General features: G+C 41.0%; 1 protein-coding gene across 7 annotated transcripts in view; it reads left to right on the top strand.

Moving 5' to 3' along the window:
* LOC147017118 (unconventional myosin-Ie-like) overlaps positions 1–21,137 on the top strand; it is a 139,690-nt gene that overhangs the window by 75,421 nt on the left and 43,132 nt on the right. For all 7 annotated transcript variants that reach the window (XM_085846506.1, XM_085846512.1, XM_085846507.1 and 4 more), the window contains 8 exons: positions 7,806–7,940; positions 13,536–13,668; positions 13,961–14,157; positions 15,227–15,307; positions 17,985–18,071; positions 18,231–18,317; positions 18,535–18,702; positions 18,947–19,032. In XM_085846506.1, the coding sequence (XP_085702632.1) occupies positions 7,806–7,940; positions 13,536–13,668; positions 13,961–14,157; positions 15,227–15,307; positions 17,985–18,071; positions 18,231–18,317; positions 18,535–18,702; positions 18,947–19,032 (974 nt within the window). The remainder of the gene's footprint in view (positions 1–7,805; positions 7,941–13,535; positions 13,669–13,960; positions 14,158–15,226; positions 15,308–17,984; positions 18,072–18,230; positions 18,318–18,534; positions 18,703–18,946; positions 19,033–21,137) is intronic.

The following is a 21,137-nucleotide window of genomic DNA, read 5'->3' as shown; positions in this document are numbered from 1 at the left end:
TAATACTTCCTGCTTTGAGTTTTTCCTCCCCTTCTCTGTCTTCTTTTCCTGTTCATTTATTTCTTTGCTGGTTGTGATCACTTGTTGCTCTGCTACCCCCTGTCAAGTTAACCTTGCTCCATCCATGAGCCTCACTCTTGTATCGAGAAAATGTTGGGATTTCTTGGTCTGTAAATCAATGATTTCTAAATCGCTTCTTTCATACTTGCCTTCAGAACCAAAATGCTTGCAAAGTTTTATTAATAGCCAAATTGATTTGCACTTGTTATGGAACTCGATCCTTCATCCGTTGAATTTAAAGTCTGGTTATAAACTGAAAGATTTACACTCGGACAAGTAACATAATGTACCATTGGGTACCACAGTCTATTTCAGATCACAAATTCAGAAAACCTTCATCCCATATTGTTACTCTAAGGCCTAAGCAGAGGTAGATCAACAAATAAAATCAGTTCAACTTTGTATTGCTTTCTATGCATGTGCTAAGTTTGGTTTTAAAAAAAACCTTCAAAGTTTCACAAGTTAGCCGTTAAAAAGATTTTCAATTCAACGTCACATGACCTTCGAACGACCCACATCTAATCAGTTTGTCTGTATTACAGTGCATACTTGAACAGATTTTGGTTGAAATTCCTTCAGTTGTTCATAGGGTTATACCGGAAACGAAAATCTGCTTTGCACACATGGACGGACGTAAGCATGGACGGATGGGCGGGCCGCCAACCCAAAAACGAATTCCTCTGGTGCCTTTGGCTGCGGAGGCATAGAAATCACAATTGCTATTTTAAACTGCATCATCATCATAGGCCATCATATAACTGTAAGGAAGCCCTCATATTCTGGCCATTCTCTTTATCTACATTTGACAGTGTGACATCTTTGGATCAATAAAATAAGACCACACACTTTTGGCCTTTTATTTGAGGGTCTCTGATTTGGAAGCTGCTGATGACTGAGCTTATATCTAAAATGTAACAACACTTGTAGGTCTTGTACTCTTGTACAACTCTTGTACAACTCTTGTAGGTCAGTGAGGCACAAAATGCCTTGTGTCTTGCAGATACAGAACCTGTGCTCCATCTGCATCAGCAACCATATGTGGCTCTGCTCAACCTGCGTTGGTAGCCATAGGTTATAGTTTTTGGACATGTTAGTGGATTTCGAGTCCACTGTCTGCGATTGTGATTAAATAATCACAGATTCAAATAGATGGAGAACCTTTGCCATCGATTTCGAAGGAAACTTTAGCAACACAGGTGATCAGACATCATACATTGCAACAGGTCTACAAAGCCTTTATTTTCTCCATTCTACTCTCCTGTGCAGAGACCTGCTTACTCTTGAAGACCCTTAGCCAAAGACTTGGTGGAGTTGATCTCTGTGAAAAGAGAAATCTTCAAGCATATCAGCTGGAAAAGTAGAATGACCATGCTGAGATTCTTCTCCCACGGTGCACAGGCAACTCCCATATCAGTGGACCTCAGAGCAGTGAGAATTTTCTGGATTAACCATTGCCTCTGGCTCTTGGATGAGCATATAACCAGTACTGCTCAGTTCATTCATTCGTTTGTTTGTTATTTCTTATGCAGCACATGGCTGCAGATTTACAGTAGTTCTTGCAGTGACGCAGTCACTCTGAAATTTGTGACTTGTATGGGACACGATTCTGGTGCTCAGCCACTCACATTTTGGAGTCATATAATGATTGGTATATAACCGAAAGGTTTCAGAGTCACATCCACAGGTGGATGGAACTTGCTATGTTGCCCTGATGATGCCCCATTAATGGCAAACCCGGTCGGTAACTGCATTTTCATTCACTTGTGACAGTATCTGACATGTATATATATATATATATATATATATATATATATATATATATATATATATATATATATATATATATATATATATATATATATATACACACTACATGGCCAAAAGTAGTGGACACCTGTTCGTCCAACATCTCATTCCAAGATCATGGGCATTAATATTGAGTTGGCCCCCACTTTGCTGCAACAACAGCCTCCACTCTTCTGGGAAGGCTTTGCACTAGATGTTGGAACATTGCTGCGGGTATTTGCTTCCATTCCACCACAAGAGCATGAGTGAGGACGGGCACTGATGTTGGGCGATTAGGACTGGCTCGTAGTTGGCGTTCCAATTCATCCCAAAGGTGTCTGATGGGGTTGAGGTCAGGGCTCTGTGCAGGCCAGTCAAAGTCTTCCACACCGATGTCGACAAACCATTTCTGTATGGACCTCGCTTTGTGCATGAGGGCAGTCATGCTGAAACAGGAAAGGGCCTTCCCCAAACTGTTGCTACAACGTTGGAAGCACAGAATCATCTAGAATGTCATTGTGTGCTGTCACGTCAACATTTCCTTTCACTGGAACTAAGGGGCCGAACCCAAACCATGAAAAACAGGCCCAGACTATTATTCCTCCTCCACCAAACTTTACAGTTGGCACTATGCATTCAGGCATGTCGCGTTCTCCTGGCATCCATCCAACCCAGATTCGTCCGTCGGACTGCCAGTTGCTGATGCGTGATTCATCACTCCAGTGAACACATTTCCACTGTTCCAGAGTCCAATGGCAGTGAGCTTTACACCACTTCAGCCGACGCTTGGCATTGTGCATGGTGATATTAGGCTTGCATGCGGCTGCTCGGCGATGGAAACCCATTTCATGAAGCTGTTGACGAACAGTGCTTGTGCTGACATTGCTTCCAGAGTCAATTTGGAACTCGGTAGTGAGTGTTGCAACTGACGACAGACAATTTTTCCGCGCTACGCGCATCAGCACTCGACGTTCCCATTTTGTGAGCTTGTGAGGCCGACCACTTCATGGCTGAGCTGTTGTTGCTCCGAGAAGTTTCCACTTCACAACAACAGCACTTCCAGTTAACCGGAACAGCTCGATAAGGGCAGAAGTTTGATGAACTGGCTTGTTGGAAAGGTGGCATCCGATGACGGTGCCATGATAAATGTCACTGACCTCGTCAGTATGGTCCATTCAACTGCGAATGTTTCTTTATGGAGATTGCATGGCTGTGTGCTTGATTTTATACACTTGTCAGCAATGGATGTGGCTGAAATAGCTGAATCCTCTAATTAGAAGGGGTGTCCACATACTTTAGGCCTTCTACTGTACATGTTGTTTCAAGAAGACCTGGACAACTTTGGTTGTGAATGTATTAAGTACCACAAATGATACAATGATACCCTTTGTTTTATATGACACAGAACCTCATAAAGTTTGCTTTATTTTTAGTTCTGGTGGTTTAATGTCAAAGAAAATGATGACTCCACAGGAGAAATCTCAGTGTGTCAAATGGTTCATCGAGCCAAGATCCGATATGCAAGATCCGATATTTCTGTACAAGGTATGAAGAAATCTGCCATCGCGGACTCGCATCATGGAGTTGTACAAGAGGTTTAAGGAGACTGGAAGTTGTCAGAAGCAGAAAAGTACTGGTCGACCAAGCACAAATGCAGCAGACATTGAACGAGTGTGTGAATCATTTCAACAAAGTCACACAAAATCAATTTGACGCACATTCAGAGAACTGGGACTACCAACCACAACTGTACACAGGATTTAGCATGAACGACTGAAGCTTTATACCTATAAGGTGCAGATTCTGCAGGAACTTAAATCAAATGACGGACCCAAACACAAGGCGTTTTCCGAGGTAATGCTCAGCCGCATAAAGGATGATGAAGATTACCTGAAAAAGGTCATGTGAACACATACGTGACAGTCCAAAGGTCAATGTGTGGAGTCACCTTCTCCATGACCGCTGGGTGGGTCCGTTTTTCTTTGTGGAGGATACAGTGACCTCAACAATTTACATGAACATGTTGGAAGGATTCGTCTTCCCAAAGATTGAAAACCTGCAACCTGATATCATTTTTCAACAGGATGTTGCTTCTTCTCATTGGGCCTTTGTCATTCAAGCCATCCTGAATGAAAAATTCCCAGGTTGCTGAATTGGCTGAGACGGACCGACCGTCTCGCCTCCACGATCACCAGACATAACCCCCTTTGATATTTTTTTCTGTGGGAGTTTGTCCAAGATGTGTCCAATACCGAGATGGCAAACCTGCAGGATCGTCATTCTCGGATCACAGCTGCATGTGCACTGGTGAACGCAGACATGCTGAGCCGAACATGGCAAGAACTCGTGCACCACGTTGATGTCCTGCGCATGACAAACGGAGATCTCATTGCAGTGTATTGATGGTGCATACAAAAATTATGAGTTTCTGAATCATATAAACCAAAGGGTATTTTTTTCATATATTCATATATTCAAAGGTAAATATTCATTCATATTTCATATATTTCATACAAACAATCGGCTCAGCATTGTTTTAATTGTGGTTCAAAATATATTAACAACCAAAGTTGTCCACGTCTATTTGGAGAACCCTGTGTGTATATATACATATATATATATATATATATATATATATATATATATATATGTATGTATATATATATATGTATATATATATATATATATATATATATATATATGTATATATATATATATATATATATATATATATATATATATATATTGTTACAGTTGTGGAAATTCGCATTACACCATAAAGAGTCCTCAGGTGAGATATATCGGTAAGTTCATGTGTAGTTAGCCCAAACCCGTTGTATAGAGGGAAAATGTGTGATTCATCCGGGCTGCGATGCTTTGAGTTCGCCATTTTTCTTTCTCTATTGTTATTTTGGACCATTAAGCTGCCAACAACGCAAACAGCCACTACCTTTACCTTCACAACTCCATCCCGCAAACATCGCTTCACCGCCATTCCCAAACGACGCCCGCCAACCACCAAACCACCACAGCAACCCCCCCACCACCTTCGCCTATCTCCTTCTACAACCATCGACCACACCACCAGTCAACACCAAACGTCGTGCTGTCCAGGGCCCGTTCGGTAATTGATGCCGAGCGTGTCAAGCCGCGGGTACGAATGCGTTCCTCTCAGGGAGAAATTCGGATCAGGAAGGCTTCATGCCCCCTTTTTCTCCGTCCAATGGGCGAGCGTCGGGCGGTATGGCCCTGCCTCCAAGCGCGATGAATGTGGATTCTTTATGAGAGGAATTCGGATCAAAAAAGGCTCACACCCCTTTTTGCCACACCAATGGCTGAACAGAGGGTGGCGTGGCCCCGCCTCCAATCGCGTTTTGGTCCTGAAATTTGCATATAGGCTCCTCCTGCGGCCTATAAAGACACGAGCACAAGGCGACTCGCGGGGTTCAGTTGCAGGCGGCTAGCCGGGGTGAGTGAAGAGTTCGAGTTCGAGTCGAGTGTATACGGCAGTCGGCATCGAGGTTGCGGTGTGGAGGTCGCTCGTCTCGTCGCGGGATCCAAGCCAGCCAGCCATTCCCCTCTCCCTGAGCATCAGCAATTCCCCCCCCCCATCCGCGCTGAGATAGTGCCGGGAGGCCCCGTTCCTCCCCCACCCTAAACGTGGTGCCAACCAAACTGCTTGCACGGAGCACGCCGGAGAGGGCTCGCCAACCACGCCAGGGGCACGGGGTCGGGGTGCAGCGGCGCGGACATTGCGGCTTGCCCGCCATCGCGTCACGAGGACGCGGGTAAGACCTTTTCAGTCTCGTGGACCTGGCCGCTCCTCCAGTCTCCACGCACATTTGGTCCACGGACCTGTCTGCCTCCTTGCCTGTGAGGGTGGCTTTCTTTCTTTTGCTTTTTGGAATGAGTGATGTGGCGCCGAGTCCCGACAAGTAGAACTGCATAAGTGTTGTAAATAATTGCCCCTTTTTTCGGTCGTATTGCATTTGCTTTTGTTGCATTTTGTCTTGACTGTAATATACGTGCCTTCCGTGTTTCCGTAATAAATGTGCATTGCTTGTTGAACTGTTTCCCGCTTTGCTTCTTCTCCTTCCTTTTATTGAATCTCCATCTTGCTTCACGTAAGGGATTGATAGTGGGTTTAAAACGCCCGGTAAATAATCTGAACCATCGAGGTCGACGATAACTATGCTCGGTTATCTCTGCAGCATGGAACAAGCCGCTTAAGCGGTTCGTGTCCGGCGTCGACCTGTGGCGTGATACAACTCCTCGGTACGCTACTCGCGCGAGTACTTCGGTAAATCGACCATTCGGCGATCGGACCCTATTTCGCGCGGGTAGAATGTGGACTGAGTTGTGGTGAGGTTAAACCCCCACCCGTGACTGGCTCCGGGCGGTAGTTCCCGGAGGGTCACGACTGAATTGTCCGTTCCGGTGGGCGAGGCGGCCACTTTTGGCTACACGCGGTCGTTCGCAACAATATATGTATATATATATATATATATATATATATATATATATATATATATATATATGTATATGTATATATATATGTGTATGTATATATATATATATATATATATATATATATATATATATATATATATATATATATATATATATATATATACTGTATATATATATATATATTCTGTACCAGTCTGTCTGTCATTCTGTGTGTCCAGTGCAGAGCTTGGCTAGCCTGACTCTACCCACAATTGTAATCTCAAAAAATCAAATCATACGTCCACCATTCTCATCACTACTTGTAGGCCTCAGGCTACAAGCACAGGGCCTTAGGCTCCAGGCCTTTGGTGTACATTTGATGTTGAAAGATGGAACAACATGTCCCCCATCATGAAATAAAGGTACATTTTCATTAGAACATCTGTAGAGGAAATGAGGTAATACATGTTTTGTTCAGGCCAGTGTATAGTTGATATTGGCAGCGAGCGGTCAACGACACACCACCAAAAGAAAACTTTTGTACAGTCAAGACGAGTGCTGAGTTGAAGTCAATTTAAAAACTGAACAATGCATTGTCTATCATGAAAGAAAGGTATGTTTTGATTTCAACCCATGCAGAGGAAAGGAAATAGTCATGATTAATATTTGAAATCATGAATATTTGAAACTCAAACCTGTGTCCCTTTATACTAGAAAAATATGTTGTTAAACGTAATTTTGGTTTTCCCCCGAGTTTTTAAGGCTGAATAGTGTGCAAATTCAGGATTTATAAACAAACTGTATTTCACATGTGTATGGACATGTAATATACATATTATGTGAAGTAAATTATAATCAGGCATGGCAAGTTGGAGGCAACAAAAGCAGGTTGGTAGGAATCAAAAGCGGGTTTTATTTTTCTTGCATCTTATTACCAAGCATGGTAAAAATGATACTTGAGAGATCATCAGTGATACAAAATACACAAGAACATTCAGATAGGTGTTTATTGACTTGTAATGATAAGGAGGTTCGACGTAAGACAACTTAAAACTCAGTTATCGTGGTGACACGAGATGAAATATGTAATGATCGATGTAAGAATGCCCATTTGCTTTTATGAGTGGGAAGAGGGGAGGTGGGAGGGGTGGATAGAGAGTGGGGTTTGGAGGGGCAGTGTGGAGAGCAAAGATGGGACAGAGTTGGGAGGAGGAGGGGGGTGAGACTTGGGGGGTGGGGGAGGGGTTGAAGAAGGTGGGGGGAAGGAGAGAGGATTTGAAGACTTTCGGTTTACTGCATGTCAAAAAACGTGGGGAGGGGATTGAATGTGAAAGTGAGGAATGGGTTGAGGTCTTCAGGTTGGGAAGGGGGTTGATGAGTTAAGGTTTGTGAGGGGGGAGGGGAGTTGAGGACTTGAAGTCACATGTTACATTGTAAGGATGTTCTGTGGGTGCCTGCTAGTATAGGTATATTATCCCACTATTTCATTTAGTAGTACCATTCTTTTGCAGATGCTAGAAGGTGCTTCAGCAGAGGAGAGAGAAGTGTTTGGAATCACAAATCCGGACTATTACTCCTACCTGAACCAGTCTGGATCATTCACTGTGGAGGGCACGGATGACAAAAAGGACTTCAGCGAAACTCTGGTTTTTCTTGCACCACACATATATGAGTGATTACAGCAGTTTGAGTTCTGAGAGGCATTCAAAAAGTTATATAAATGAGATATAGTCCAAGATACACCAGTGTATGTTTTTCAATATACAGGGTGTTCACAAAGTGCTGTTCCAAATTCAAATGTTAATTAAAAAAATAATAAAACGGGATACAGTGATGCAGTTTGCTGTCTGGGAAAGAAAATTTCTCAGTTTTATGGTGAAGTTTCTGTCAAGATCATCCATTTATCATCATCAGTCGGCCTACACTTCTCTTTGAGCATCTCTTGTCACATGTAAAATATCTAGGTGCTTCTCAATCTTCTTCCTTGTTCAGTTCAGCATTCCTGCTTTTACGGTCTTGATTGCAGCCCAAATCATCTTCCTCAGATCGACAATATTGCTAACTCTCGATCAGTACACCATGACCTTCACATGCATAACCCTACATGTGCATGGCTCACAAAGTGGGTACACATACTGTTACACAAAGGGCAAAAAAAAAGTTCAGGGAAACATGAAATGTTAGCCATTATGTTAATCTGCATGTATTCAAATAGCTAAATCTAAATTTTTAGACCTGCAGCACGTCCGGTTTTAAAGTTACCACTGAATATATAAAACACTGTAAATACACGTTCGAATTTCGAGCTTGGCGTCAGCGTTATGTACGGAATCGGATGAAAAAAACAATGTAAATATTATATTTTGGGATAAGAAACAGATAATTTTTACTCTGCCTTTTTAAACAGGCTCAATATGTGACAGAAAAAAGAAAAAAACAACACATTTTGAGAGAGTCCGATGTTATAAGTAACGAAGAAAACACAGACGAGTTCTGTAACAAAGAAAGCCACACTTGTAAGTGAAAAATAACGTTAAAATGGAATCTATTTCTTTCGAACTTTTGAAAATAATCAATTTAAACATGAAAAGAAAAACATAATTCTTTCCTCTCGGATCCTCACGAAGAACCAAAAAAATTCTAGCGTTGGTTAAAATGAAGAATTATCAGACAAATGTGAGTCACCTCGTTCGGCTCGGCGTCCTCACGCTGGATTCGTACATTACGGCTCTCACAAAGACACGGACACGAAGACAAACGCTGTGACGGCGAATGGAAATGTGCTGACACGCTTGCAAGTGCCTATTATATCCATCAATCGGGGAAGTTTGCAAGACGGCAAGATTTTCTAATGCTAACGTTATTTGCGTCCGACAAGAGACGATGATTCGTACATAACGTGGCTGACACGAAAATCAAGACGGGATTACTTGCGGTTCGAATTTTATTTTTCTGATCACAATTTTGATCTATATTTTTCTGCCGTTAGACTGTCATATTTCCAAGAAATTAAGGGAGATTTGGAATAAAAATCATAAGAAACATTATCAACACTGGACTCCTTATTTTTCTCGATGCGGTGGACACGAAGCATTATGTACGAATCCATTATTTCATCAGATAGGGTAGATGCCAGAAAACCCGAATAGGGAGACAGAACATCATCAAAACATAAAAGAGACACCAAAGTTCACATTCTGGGTCACCACACTCAAAATAACCGTCACATAAGAAACGTAGAGTAAAATAAAAATTTTACCAATCAAACTGTAACAGTTCTAAGGTTAAAATACCCATATTCTGTTTCTTTAATTCCTCTTTAATAAAACAGGAAAATGGAGAGTATGATATTGCCGGTTTCTACAGGTTCCCCAAGATGTCCACTTTCATTTCTGATCATTGATGGTTTGTCTAAATACCTCATAATAGTTTTATGTGGAATTTCCCACAAACATACCACAGCATACCCACTTTGTGAGCCATGCATATATGCTTTTTTTTTTCGTATTCAGCACATGGCTGCCAGTAACATAATTGGCTAAGGATGATGCGCCTGTGCCGCTGAAGCAACACTCACTGCAGGTTAAGGCAGGAATTTCGAATTTGGCCAGATTGCCGGAAATAGCTCACCTATTTCGCAAAGGACACCATGGGATATTTAACATCCATGAACCAATCAATGCTCATGGCGAACCTCAAACCTCAGGCTGGTTTTGGAAATGTATATGTATATATATATATATATATATATATATATATATATATATATATATATATATATATATATATATATATATGTATATATATATGTACGAGGTGTGTTCAAAAAGTATCCAACCTTAATTTTTTGTGCGTAAACAAATGAAGCTAGGGAGGCGTGGTTTGGTGCACGTATGTAGGCGATCCTAATTCGTATGCGTGAAATATTTTTCCGCCTGCAGAAGCTGTCAGTCGCCGACAGCGCCGATGAGTGAGGTAGTGTAAGTGAGCGACGTCAGCTTTTCGTTTTTGACAAAATGACGGATCACTGTGGTCTCATCGCCAGTGATCACTGTGTTGAAGATGTTGGGATCGCTGTTCACAGTCTCCAGCATGTCCTGTGCGATCTCCAAACGGAGTTGCTTCTGCTCGATCGTTAGCAGCTTTGGCTCGAACTTCGCTGAGATTCTTCTTAAGCCCAAATCCTCAGTCACAATGGAATGAACGGATCCAATGCTGACGCCCACCTCGTCTGCAAGTTCTCTGATCGTGATTCGACGATCCTGCATCAGCAGGGTCCTCACTTGGTCAATGACGATCTCATTTCGGGATGTTGAGGGCCTACCAGAACGTGCTTCACTTTCCACTGATGTGCGACCATCTTTGACGCGGTTGTACCACTCTTTTATCTGTGTGGTGCCCATTGCTTCTTTCCCGAAGGCCTGTTGAATCTTGCGGATCGTTTCCACTTGGGAATCGCCAAGCTTTACACAAAATTTTATGCAGTAGCGTTGTTCAAGTTTTTCCGTCATTTTGTCAAAAACGAAAATCTGACAGCGCTCACTTACACTTCCTCACTCATCGGCGGTCTGTCGGCGACTGACAGCTTCTGCAGGCGGGAAAATATTCACGCATACGAATTAGGATCGCCCACATACGTGCACCAAACGACGCCTCCCTAGCTTCATTTGTTTACACACGAAAAATTAAGGTTGGATACTTCTTGAACACACCTCGTGCATATGTATGTGTGTGTGTGTGTATATATATATATATATATATATATATATATATATATATATATATATATATATATATATATATATATATATATATATATCCATCCATTAGGACCATACTCTGTGCAGAGCGTTGGTGCCGCCGAAGCAGTCTCCTTGGCTATTGGGAACAATCCTGGACGGGTCGCCACAGTATACCAGCATGCTGGCACTCATTTTGCCGACCTCAGAAGGATGACAGGCAGAGTCAACTCCACCTGGTGTTAATTCAACAGTTGAGCGGGATTTGAACTCAGGACCCTCGGATCCAAAGCCCACCACCCTAACCATTAAGCCAACACCAGGCATATATATATATATATATATATATATATATATATATATATATATATATATATATATATATATATATATATATATATATATATATATATATATATATATATATATATATATATATATATATATATATATATATATATATATATATATATATATATATATATATGTATGTATGTATGTATGTATGTATGTATGTATGTATATATATATATATATATATATATATATATATATGTATGTATATATGTATGTATATATATATATATATATATATATATATATATATGTATATATATATATATATATGTATGTATATATATATATATATGTATATATATATATATGTATATATATATATATATATATGTATATGTATATATATATATATATATATATACATACATACATACATACATATATATAGTTATGATTTTGGAAATGTATCCTGGGAGAGAGCATTCATGTACATATACGATTCCCGAGAATGAGTTATTTCATTTGTTTATGTGGTAGGTAGACCTTTGCCCTTTGTCCAGGGATTTAGGGAGGAAATGCATTGAGGTTTGTCCGTGTATACCCATTGTGATCTTCCCCTTCTCTACCCACTTTTAATCGCCTCATCCCACCAACAATCTGCTTCACCAAACCTCAATTCCACAATCCCTCCTTCATCCCTTCGATCTATACTTAAGCACTGTGCTTATTCTCATCCTTTGGTCTCAGTTGGTTTATTCTCATCCTTTGGTCCATCTGTATCCATTTCCCTCACCACTCGATCCACCCATTCTTTTATTATTCACAATTAACCATCTGTTCATCCGTCCCTCACCACAAACAATTAATCCTCTGGACCGGTCAAATTTCCTTTTCACATTCTTCCTTCCTTGCACTCCTACATTTGTCACCTGACAATGCACCCTTCATTTGTTTATGTGGTAGAAATGAGAAATGAGAAATGAGAAGAGACAATGCTTCTGAAACACAAGTGCAGTACAAAGGAATGTTTGCGCGTGAGGGAGGGGATGGGGGTGCTCCCTCGCTGCTGGGCATGTGAGAGCGGGGGCTCGCGTCGTCGTCTGAACAAGATTACAACGCGGGGATTTTTCCACAGCCCGATTGCTGCATCTGCCCTGATTGGACGCGCACCAATGAGGAGGAAAACGCATGCGTGATGTTTGCTTCCTCTGAACCATGCCTGATGTGGCATGTATAAAAAGCTCAGGACTCAGCTTGGTTCGTGGCTATTTGCCAATATTCCAGGGATGCTATTGTTGATGCCCTGGGGACTGTTTGGCAATGTACCAGGGGCACGAGTACATCTCAAACTGCCTGCTGAGGAGATTATCTCTCAGAGTTCAGATCGTGCTGGATCCTGCTGCACTGGGGTATGAGGCGCAGGAGCGAGTCGTGTCGGAACCGGAGGTGAGCGGCCCATGAGCCAAGGGTGCAGTGCAGTCTTTGGGGTGTCACGCAGATCTGAATACACTCACACCACACGCTTCTGACACAACACCACCCAAACCCTCATCCCCTTAACATCCCCTCCCACAATATCCGACCTGACGCAACCCCACATGGTGGCGTGAGGTAAGGGAGGACTCGTCCCCATAATCCGCTCTGCTTCTTTCTCCTCATTTCCTCTCATCTCCTTCTTCATGGAATGATGGAGTCAATGTGTCATGTCTGTTGTCTAAGTAAGTCTGTGTTAGAGGGAAATACCATACGTAATCAGGGTAAGTCTTTTCTTCGTGTCTTTTGCCTTTCACCTTTGATTGCTTGTTCATTGCCTGCCTGTGTAAATAAAGATGGCTGTTGCTTGCTTGTAAATACATGTTTGATGATTGCCTGCTTGTGTGTGTGTTAATAAATAATTATTATCTTTCAAATCTGCCCCGTTTCAGCACAAAATGGCATTTTCACCAAAAAAATTCAGCAGCGACGACAATTAATAAATAGGTTTTTTGAATGAGCGTCTGTGGGTAAATAGTTTTTTTTAAATAAAATTCAGAATTAATCCTTAAACCTTTTGGCCTCAGACACATGATGAAAAGTGTGGTTGCTCTTGGACTAATTATTGTTTACTGCAATTATTTTTCTTTCTTCACTGCAATTTACATACAAGTCTGCGCATTTTCTGTGGGTCCTTTAAGAGGTTCAGTGGTCTCATTTTGTATTTTCTAGGGTGCGATGGATGTGATTGGAATTTCTCCAGAAGTGAAACAAACAGTGCTGCAGATAGTTTCAGGAATTCTGCACCTCGGGAACATCAACTTTGTCGAGAATGGAAATTATGCTGCTGTGGAAAGTGAGGATTGTAAGTACTGTACATGCATGCGCGAATTTGTAAGCACATTTGTGTATTGCCATATTGACCAGAGATGTGAGCCAAAGACTATAGCAAAATAATGCTGGAGAAAGATGGCAGGAATGGGGTTGTGGGGTTCTAACATAGAATTATAAGTACAGTATTCTGATAAAACAAACCGGATAAGTGCTGAAAAGAATACTCAATCATGAAAATGTTGCTTAGGAACTCTGTAAATAACAACATTTGTGTTAATGTTTGATGAAAAATGACTCTCCAATTACTGTCTTATTCCTTGCAGTCCTTTCATTCCCTGCATACTTGATGGGCATTGACACTGAAAAACTAAAAGAGAAACTTACCAGCCGTAAGATGGACAGCAAGTGGGGTGGTCGTTCGGAGACCATTGATGTTACGTTGAACGTAGAACAAGCGACGTACACACGCGATGCCCTGGCCAAAACCTTGTACAGCCGCCTCTTTGACTATCTTGTGGAGGTGAGGTAAACATAGGGAAGTATTCTGGCTGGCTGGATAGGACTCGGGCTGGCTGGATAGCCGATAGGTATGCACACTAGCCTCTGAGCTGTCTAGCTGGGGTTTGAATCTCTGTGAAGTTATAAACTCTCATCTTGGTGCTTCACAGGCAAGGCGATAACTCCATGTGTGTGCCATCCATTGGATGGATGTTAAACTGTGTGTTCCGTCTGCTAGCATTAGTTGGTGGATGTTAAAGATCCCACAGTGTCCTTCACAAAGAGTAGGAGAGCTATCGCCAGCACCCTGAACAAGTTACAAATACCTGGCTCACCATGTCTTAGTCTTGTTCATATCTTTTACATATTTTACTTATTCCATCTCCTTTAATTCACTCAGTTTGATTGGATGGTATCTGCATCTCATGGTATGATGGCTACTCAAAGGAAAGGTGCTGTGGGATATCATCCAAGAAGTAATTTCATGCAATTTATATCAAATTAGCTGTAACTTGCATGTTTGTATGTTTCACATAGGTTTATTAATACAGCGCATATAGATGACGTCCAAAGCACATCAAAGGAAATCCTTCATTTATTAATTATCAGATATCTGCCAAATTTAAAATATTTCATCACGTGTTTTAATTCCTTCTATTAAGCAGTATTTGAAAATATTAAAAACAAAACACAGAAGATGTAGGAATTAAAGTGTTTTTTTAGTAAATTTTGAATTTTCTCGGCAATGGCGGAATTTGTATTATATTGTGACAAAATTACAAATTAGATATAGATTATGTTTATTTAGATATCGATGATTTTTGCAGAATTTCCACGGGTTCAACGAGTGTTTATAAATGGCAACATCCATTGTTTATGAAATGTCTGCACAAGCTGGAAAGGTGGGGGAATTTGAAGTCGTTTATAATATAACACGATAAAGGGGTTTTCATCTCGTGAATCACATTGAGTGTTGCTCCATGTTTTTTTTCTTAATGAGCTTTTTGGAATGGAAGTGAATTACTTTGTACATGATCATTGCATTACCTATACACACTATGCAATGTTCCCATTTAAAAAAAAAAATCTAGGCCATCAACAAAGCAATGAGAAAGAACATTGAAGAATACAACATTGGTGTTCTTGACATCTACGGCTTTGAGATCTTTCAGGTGCAATTTTCTTTCTGGCTTTCATTTGATATAAATTGACGTACTGATCCAAATATTGGTGAATGATATGAGGCATATTCCACAGTGAACACAGAATGAAAGTTATGCTTTATTTTTCTTTTGATCAACTTTTTTTTACAGCGAGGGGTCAGTTCCAATACATTTGCAGATTGCAAGTAATATTGACATCCCACATCCCCTTCGTCCCCCTCCCCTCCTCCTTTCCCCTGTATGCACAGCGTAAACACTCTCAAAATGTCTCCCCTTATACGCACACTGTATAAACAAACCATTACTTGGTCAATGAAGATTTCCTTTTTACCTCCGATAAGAGCACAGGCAACACCCAAAGGTTGGCATCCTTGGGGAGAAGAAAATTACTCATTGCAAAATGCCTTTGCTGAGTGCGGTGAGAAAGGTGGTACCATTATTGTGTGGCATCGCTGGTACCCAGAGTTCCCTGGGAAGTGATGGCACTTCCCTTAAGCTCAGTGGCTGTGTTTGTCTCGTGTCTTTGTCTGTATGTCCATGTGTGTGAGATGTGTATGTGGCAGCTTTAGATCCTGTAAAACAAAAAAGAATAAAAATGTAGTTCATGAATGTTTGGTGGTATATAAACAATCCTGCTTTTGACCCAATTTGACCAACCATCAAGACTGAGTTGTGTTTATAGTCGAAAGGTGAACGAGGTTGTAGGTGGCAGGAGAGCTCAGTTGGGAGCAGTGGCGTGGGAGTCTGGGGAGTATTTGGCTATGTTTGTGTCAGCAGTGTGTTGGTTTGCATCATCATTATTATTAACTTAGTCGACTGAATCCAAAAACACAACAGTATGCTATCATATGTTATTGTACACACAAATGGAATAAAACAGATTAATATTGAGGTAAAAACGGAAATCTTCATTGTATTTTCATTTATAAATGGTGAAACATCAACCACATGACACTCGTGTGATTGGTGTTGAACCATTTATCCATTGAAATACAATATAGATTTTCATGTCTTTTGACTATGGTAAATCGTAAACTGAACCAAGTTAAAACAAACAAATACACCCTTTTGTATTGATTTGACACACACTGTAAATCTTGGCAATTAAGTAGTTTGCTTTTTTCCCCTCCAACATTTGCATTATGCACTGCTGTATAATGTGAACACCGATGGGCCCCTACCGTTGGAAGCGTACCTACCATTGAGCTGTCCTGTCTCTGTTTGAAGGAGAATGTTGCCATATCCGGGAACTGAGCAGTGACATCATCGTGCTCTTCAGTAACAAGATCAAAGTAGAAACCAGACCTTGTGGTATAATGGTTAGAGTGTCTGATCTGAGTCTGGGAGATTGTTGGTTTGATTCTAACTCTGGTCAAGTCATACCAAAGTCTGGTGTTGTCTCATTAATTTATCTGCACTAGAAATACCCGCTACCTTCAGGAGCATTGTACAAGTGTACCTCTTCCCTGCAAGGATTTTTTTTTCTTACAACCTTTAAAATATTTATTTTATTTTATTTTAATTATATACTTGAACACTGTAGAACACAAATCGCCTTTTTAGCACTTTCATAACACTTCCATTTAGCAGGGTACGGAGAAAATTTTCCGGCATTTTACGCCATCGCAACCAATCAAATTTACTGCTCGTCAACTCTGCCCTTGTCCTTGTTTCTCGAGACAGCATGGGGTAATGTGTTCTATAAACTCTCCAGTGCACACCAGCCTCTGAGCTGTCTCACTGTAATGCAGTGTGTAACGTCTCTGTGTTCTGCACTCAAAACAATGGGAACAAGACTGAAAATTTCTTTGCAACACATGTCCCTGACCGGTTCCAATGAATGTTTGTTTATTTGGGTGGTGTTTGGTGGCCAAAAAAAAAAAATAACCCCGATGCACATACATGAAGCAAAAACATGTGTACGGCTAATGTGCATATATAACACATCGTGGTTATATACCTGAGGTCATTCCAATTGCACTGGGCCTTGGACTAACACCCAGGCCTAAGGCCTGAGGCCTGCCAATCTGTGCTGCTTCATGCAATAGTGGTGCATGATTTTATTTGGGTGAAGTCAAGCCAGCTGTCCAGCTAATGGGTGTAAAGCAGTGAGGGTGGAGTCACGGCAGCTGAAAACTGACTCACGCATAATGTGTGATATTTTATAAGTCTAAAAAGGGCATAACTCTGTGAAAAATTGACGAAACACCTTGAAACTCTTACTTGTTCTGTAACTTATAATATCGCCATGTACCAAGTTTCAGTTGAATATGTTAAAGGGTATGGGGAAAAATCTGACAAAAACCACAGGTGGGAAAGATGGACGGGCAGACAGACAGGGAACAAACCTATAGTCCCCTCCGGTGAAACCGGTAGATGACTAATAAAGGAAGTCAAATGGCCCAACTCACCAAATCCTAACAATTTCGATACTTCTCCATTGTCGTCAGAAAAACAATAGTCATAAAGTTTGATCGAAATGTCATACTTCAATGATCCACCCGATGGCCTAAATTATTTCGGTGATCGGCTTTGTACATCAATATTGTCCTGAAAGAAAGTTATGTTCAAAGAACATAAAGGAAATGCAGAGAAAGGCAATTCTGCCTGTCTAGCCTGCACCATTTAATCACCAATATTGATACTCTATATGTTTGAATAATTCTTGTATTCTGTTTCATGGCAGAAAAATGGGTTTGAACAATTCTGCATCAACTTCGTGAATGAGAAGCTGCAGCAGATTTTTATTGAACTCACGTTGAAGGCTGAGCAGGTGAGCTCTCAGGCCTAAGATGTGGAAGAGTAAATCGAATGTTATAGTTCCCAATATCGGGGACACTTAAAGCTTCAATGGAAAAAGGAAATTCAAGCACTCCAACATAAAACTCTCGGAGTGGTTTCTTCCAATCTCATAGAGATCTTTCTATTTCAGGAAGAGTATGTGCAAGAAGGCATCAAATGGACGAATGTCGATTACTTCAACAACAAAGTTGTCTGTGATCTGATTGAAAATAAAGTGGTAAAAGCACCTTCCCACACAACAATTGACCGAGTTTTCTCCCTTTAAACAACATTTCGCCTTTAAACACAAACCTAATGTATGGCGCAACTGTTTCCATAACCACAGCGCAGCAAGCTCCACAATGTGGTGAAGTATTTCCTGTATCATCTACTGGCTGTGCAATAACTGGATTGAACAGAATGATTCCTTTTGTTTTATGTTTATGTTTGTGAAGAACCCGCCAGGAGTGATGAGTATTCTAGATGATGTGTGTGCTACAATGCATGCGACGGGGGAGGGTGCTGACAGCACCTTGCTGCAGAAGCTCCAGGCAGCCTTAAGCACGCATGAACACTTCAACAGCTGGAACCAAGGTTTCATTGTACACCACTATGCAGGGAAGGTGGGTACTTTAGGGTGTGGTTATTATGTACAACCCTTAGTGATGTTTTCAGTGCCTTTCAACCATTCAAACTCAACTGATTTTAAAAAATAAAATAAAAAAACACTTGGAAATGTGTTTCCTTGGAAACTACTGTATTCTTAACACTCAATGCGACAGAAAACCATGCTGGGACAATAAATCTATGGTGTGTGTGTGTGTGTGATCACCAGAATAATCAGATGAATGCCTTGCTCTTTTTCAGGTGTCATATGATGTGTCTGGCTTTTGTGAGAGGAACAGGGACGTTCTGTTCAATGACCTGGTGGAATTGATGCAAAGCAGTGAATAGTGAGTTGTTTTCTCACTATTATTTCAATATTATATACTGTAATCTGAATTATGATCTTAAAATATGACGGTTGAGTAAAACTTTCACACTCAAGTAAAGCCATTTCTCAATTGGCCTGGATAATTGGCAACTCTGTTTTACTTTTTCTTCACTCGGGTTTCCTACGATTGAACTTTCATAATGTCGCAGATTTGTGGAGGAGGGAAGAGAAGGTCAAGGAGCTTCTAGGGAACAACTGCATGAACATACAAAGAAATTGCAGTGGAAGAAATAATTTCATGTAAACACTCAAAGTTCGTTTCTGTACCTTCAAAGCCAGAAATCTGTGTAAAGCAACACGAAGTAACCTTAACATCAACATGTAACAAAGCAATTGATGTATTGCATCATACATTAGTGAGGGGCTGAATATAAAATAGGCATATGTTATTTACTGTATTGGATAGAGCTTATGGAAACACACACAGGATATGCACAAATAATGAGTAATTGCAAGTTCTGAGAGATGCATCCTGTATATTGTGATACATACACTATGCATTATTACAGAAGATATATACAATATAAAGGATTCATTCTTAAGTGCATTGGGATTTAGTATGTGAACCCTTCACTTAATATAAAGCACTTCGGGAAGAGTACCCGATCCATGCGATGAGAAAAGCGCGCAAATGTATCCGTCCCCATTGAAGGGAAAAGTTTAAGTTAATCTATCAATTTAAATAATATTTCACGGACTGAAAAAATGTTAATAGTATATTTGTATTGCACTCTTGGTTTCACACAGAGCCAAAGCTCTGAGCTACTTATACTCCCCATTGCAAAGTGGTGGTGCAACATAGAGCGGCAGAGGTTGGATTTGTCTCAAAAGAGTGCAAGATATCCTGGTTGTGAAATAACATTTGGAATCAACATTACTCATACTTGTTCTCCCGTCATTTCAAAATTTGATGTTGAGCTTTTCAATGCAGCGCGAGAAGCGGCCACCGTAAACGGGAGATAGACGAATGCAGGGACAGACACCACGATTCAAAATATATAATATATGACTTCCATTCCAAGGGACTTTAACACAGAAAAGGACCATTCGGCAAATGAACCCTGTACAATGGTTGCCAACCGATGACTTTTTGTATACAGAGTCAAGGCTCATGGAAGAGCGAGCAAACTAAATGAATGAGGACGCAATAGGAAAGAAGGAGCAATAGTGAGGGTGGGGTGAGGGGTGGTGGGGACACCAACAGTGGAGTTGAAGGACAAGATAGAGGGAGAATTGGACAAACAATGGAGTAGGGAGGAATGGGGTGGACAGGATGGATACAGAAGGAAACTTCTTCCTCCCCCCCAATCTTCTCTATCCCCCTCCGCTCTCCCTCTCCCCCCCCTCCCCGTCCCTCCCACACTCCCTTCCCCTCTCTCCCCCACTTAGACTGGGTGGTTTGTCATTGCTTTCCCAACAGTAGTTCAGGCGGGAATTTGTAATTTGGCCACGGTACCAGTGATAGCTTACCCACTCTTCGTGAAGGACACCATGGAGATCTTAACGTCCATTTACTGATGTCAGAAGACAGGATGCCCAGTTTAACGTGTTTGTGTGGACTGTGCTTCCCTGCTGATGGACCTCTGGTAGCTTGAACCTGTTGCTGCCTTTGAGCCTTAGGAATAACTGTTGAAATCTATCTGTCCAGGTTCGTCCTGACATCTTTGTTCTTTGTTCCTTTTACACTTCTTTCACCTTTTTTTTTCACAATTCTCTTTATTAATTCTATTTCTTGCTTTTTCTTCTCTTTCATCTCTTTTACTCTCTATTCCTCTGTTTCATTATCTATCTCTATAAGGAGAAGTGAATTCTTGCAGAATTTTTTTTTGTAAGGCTCACTTGGCTGCACCTGGATGGGATTGAGGGTTGTGGAGTAGCGGCTGAAACCCGAATCCTATCCAGGTTCCTCCTGATGACTCCATCTTTGCTTTTCACTTCTTCGGCTTCCTTCTTCGTCTTCTGTTTGATTAATTATTTTGGGTTAGAACGAAATCACTTTTTCCTAAGAAAAAAAAATTCCGATTTCACTCTCGATTTCGACGTAATTATTCCAGCCGTGAGTTT

This window comes from Eptatretus burgeri, chromosome 11 (assembly GCF_056783735.1).
Source record: "Eptatretus burgeri isolate ZD-2024b chromosome 11, Ebu_testis_v1, whole genome shotgun sequence".
Lineage (NCBI taxonomy): Eukaryota > Metazoa > Chordata > Myxini > Myxiniformes > Myxinidae > Eptatretus > Eptatretus burgeri.
Note: the sequence above shows the minus strand (reverse complement) of the source record. Positions and strands in the feature narration are given on the sequence as shown.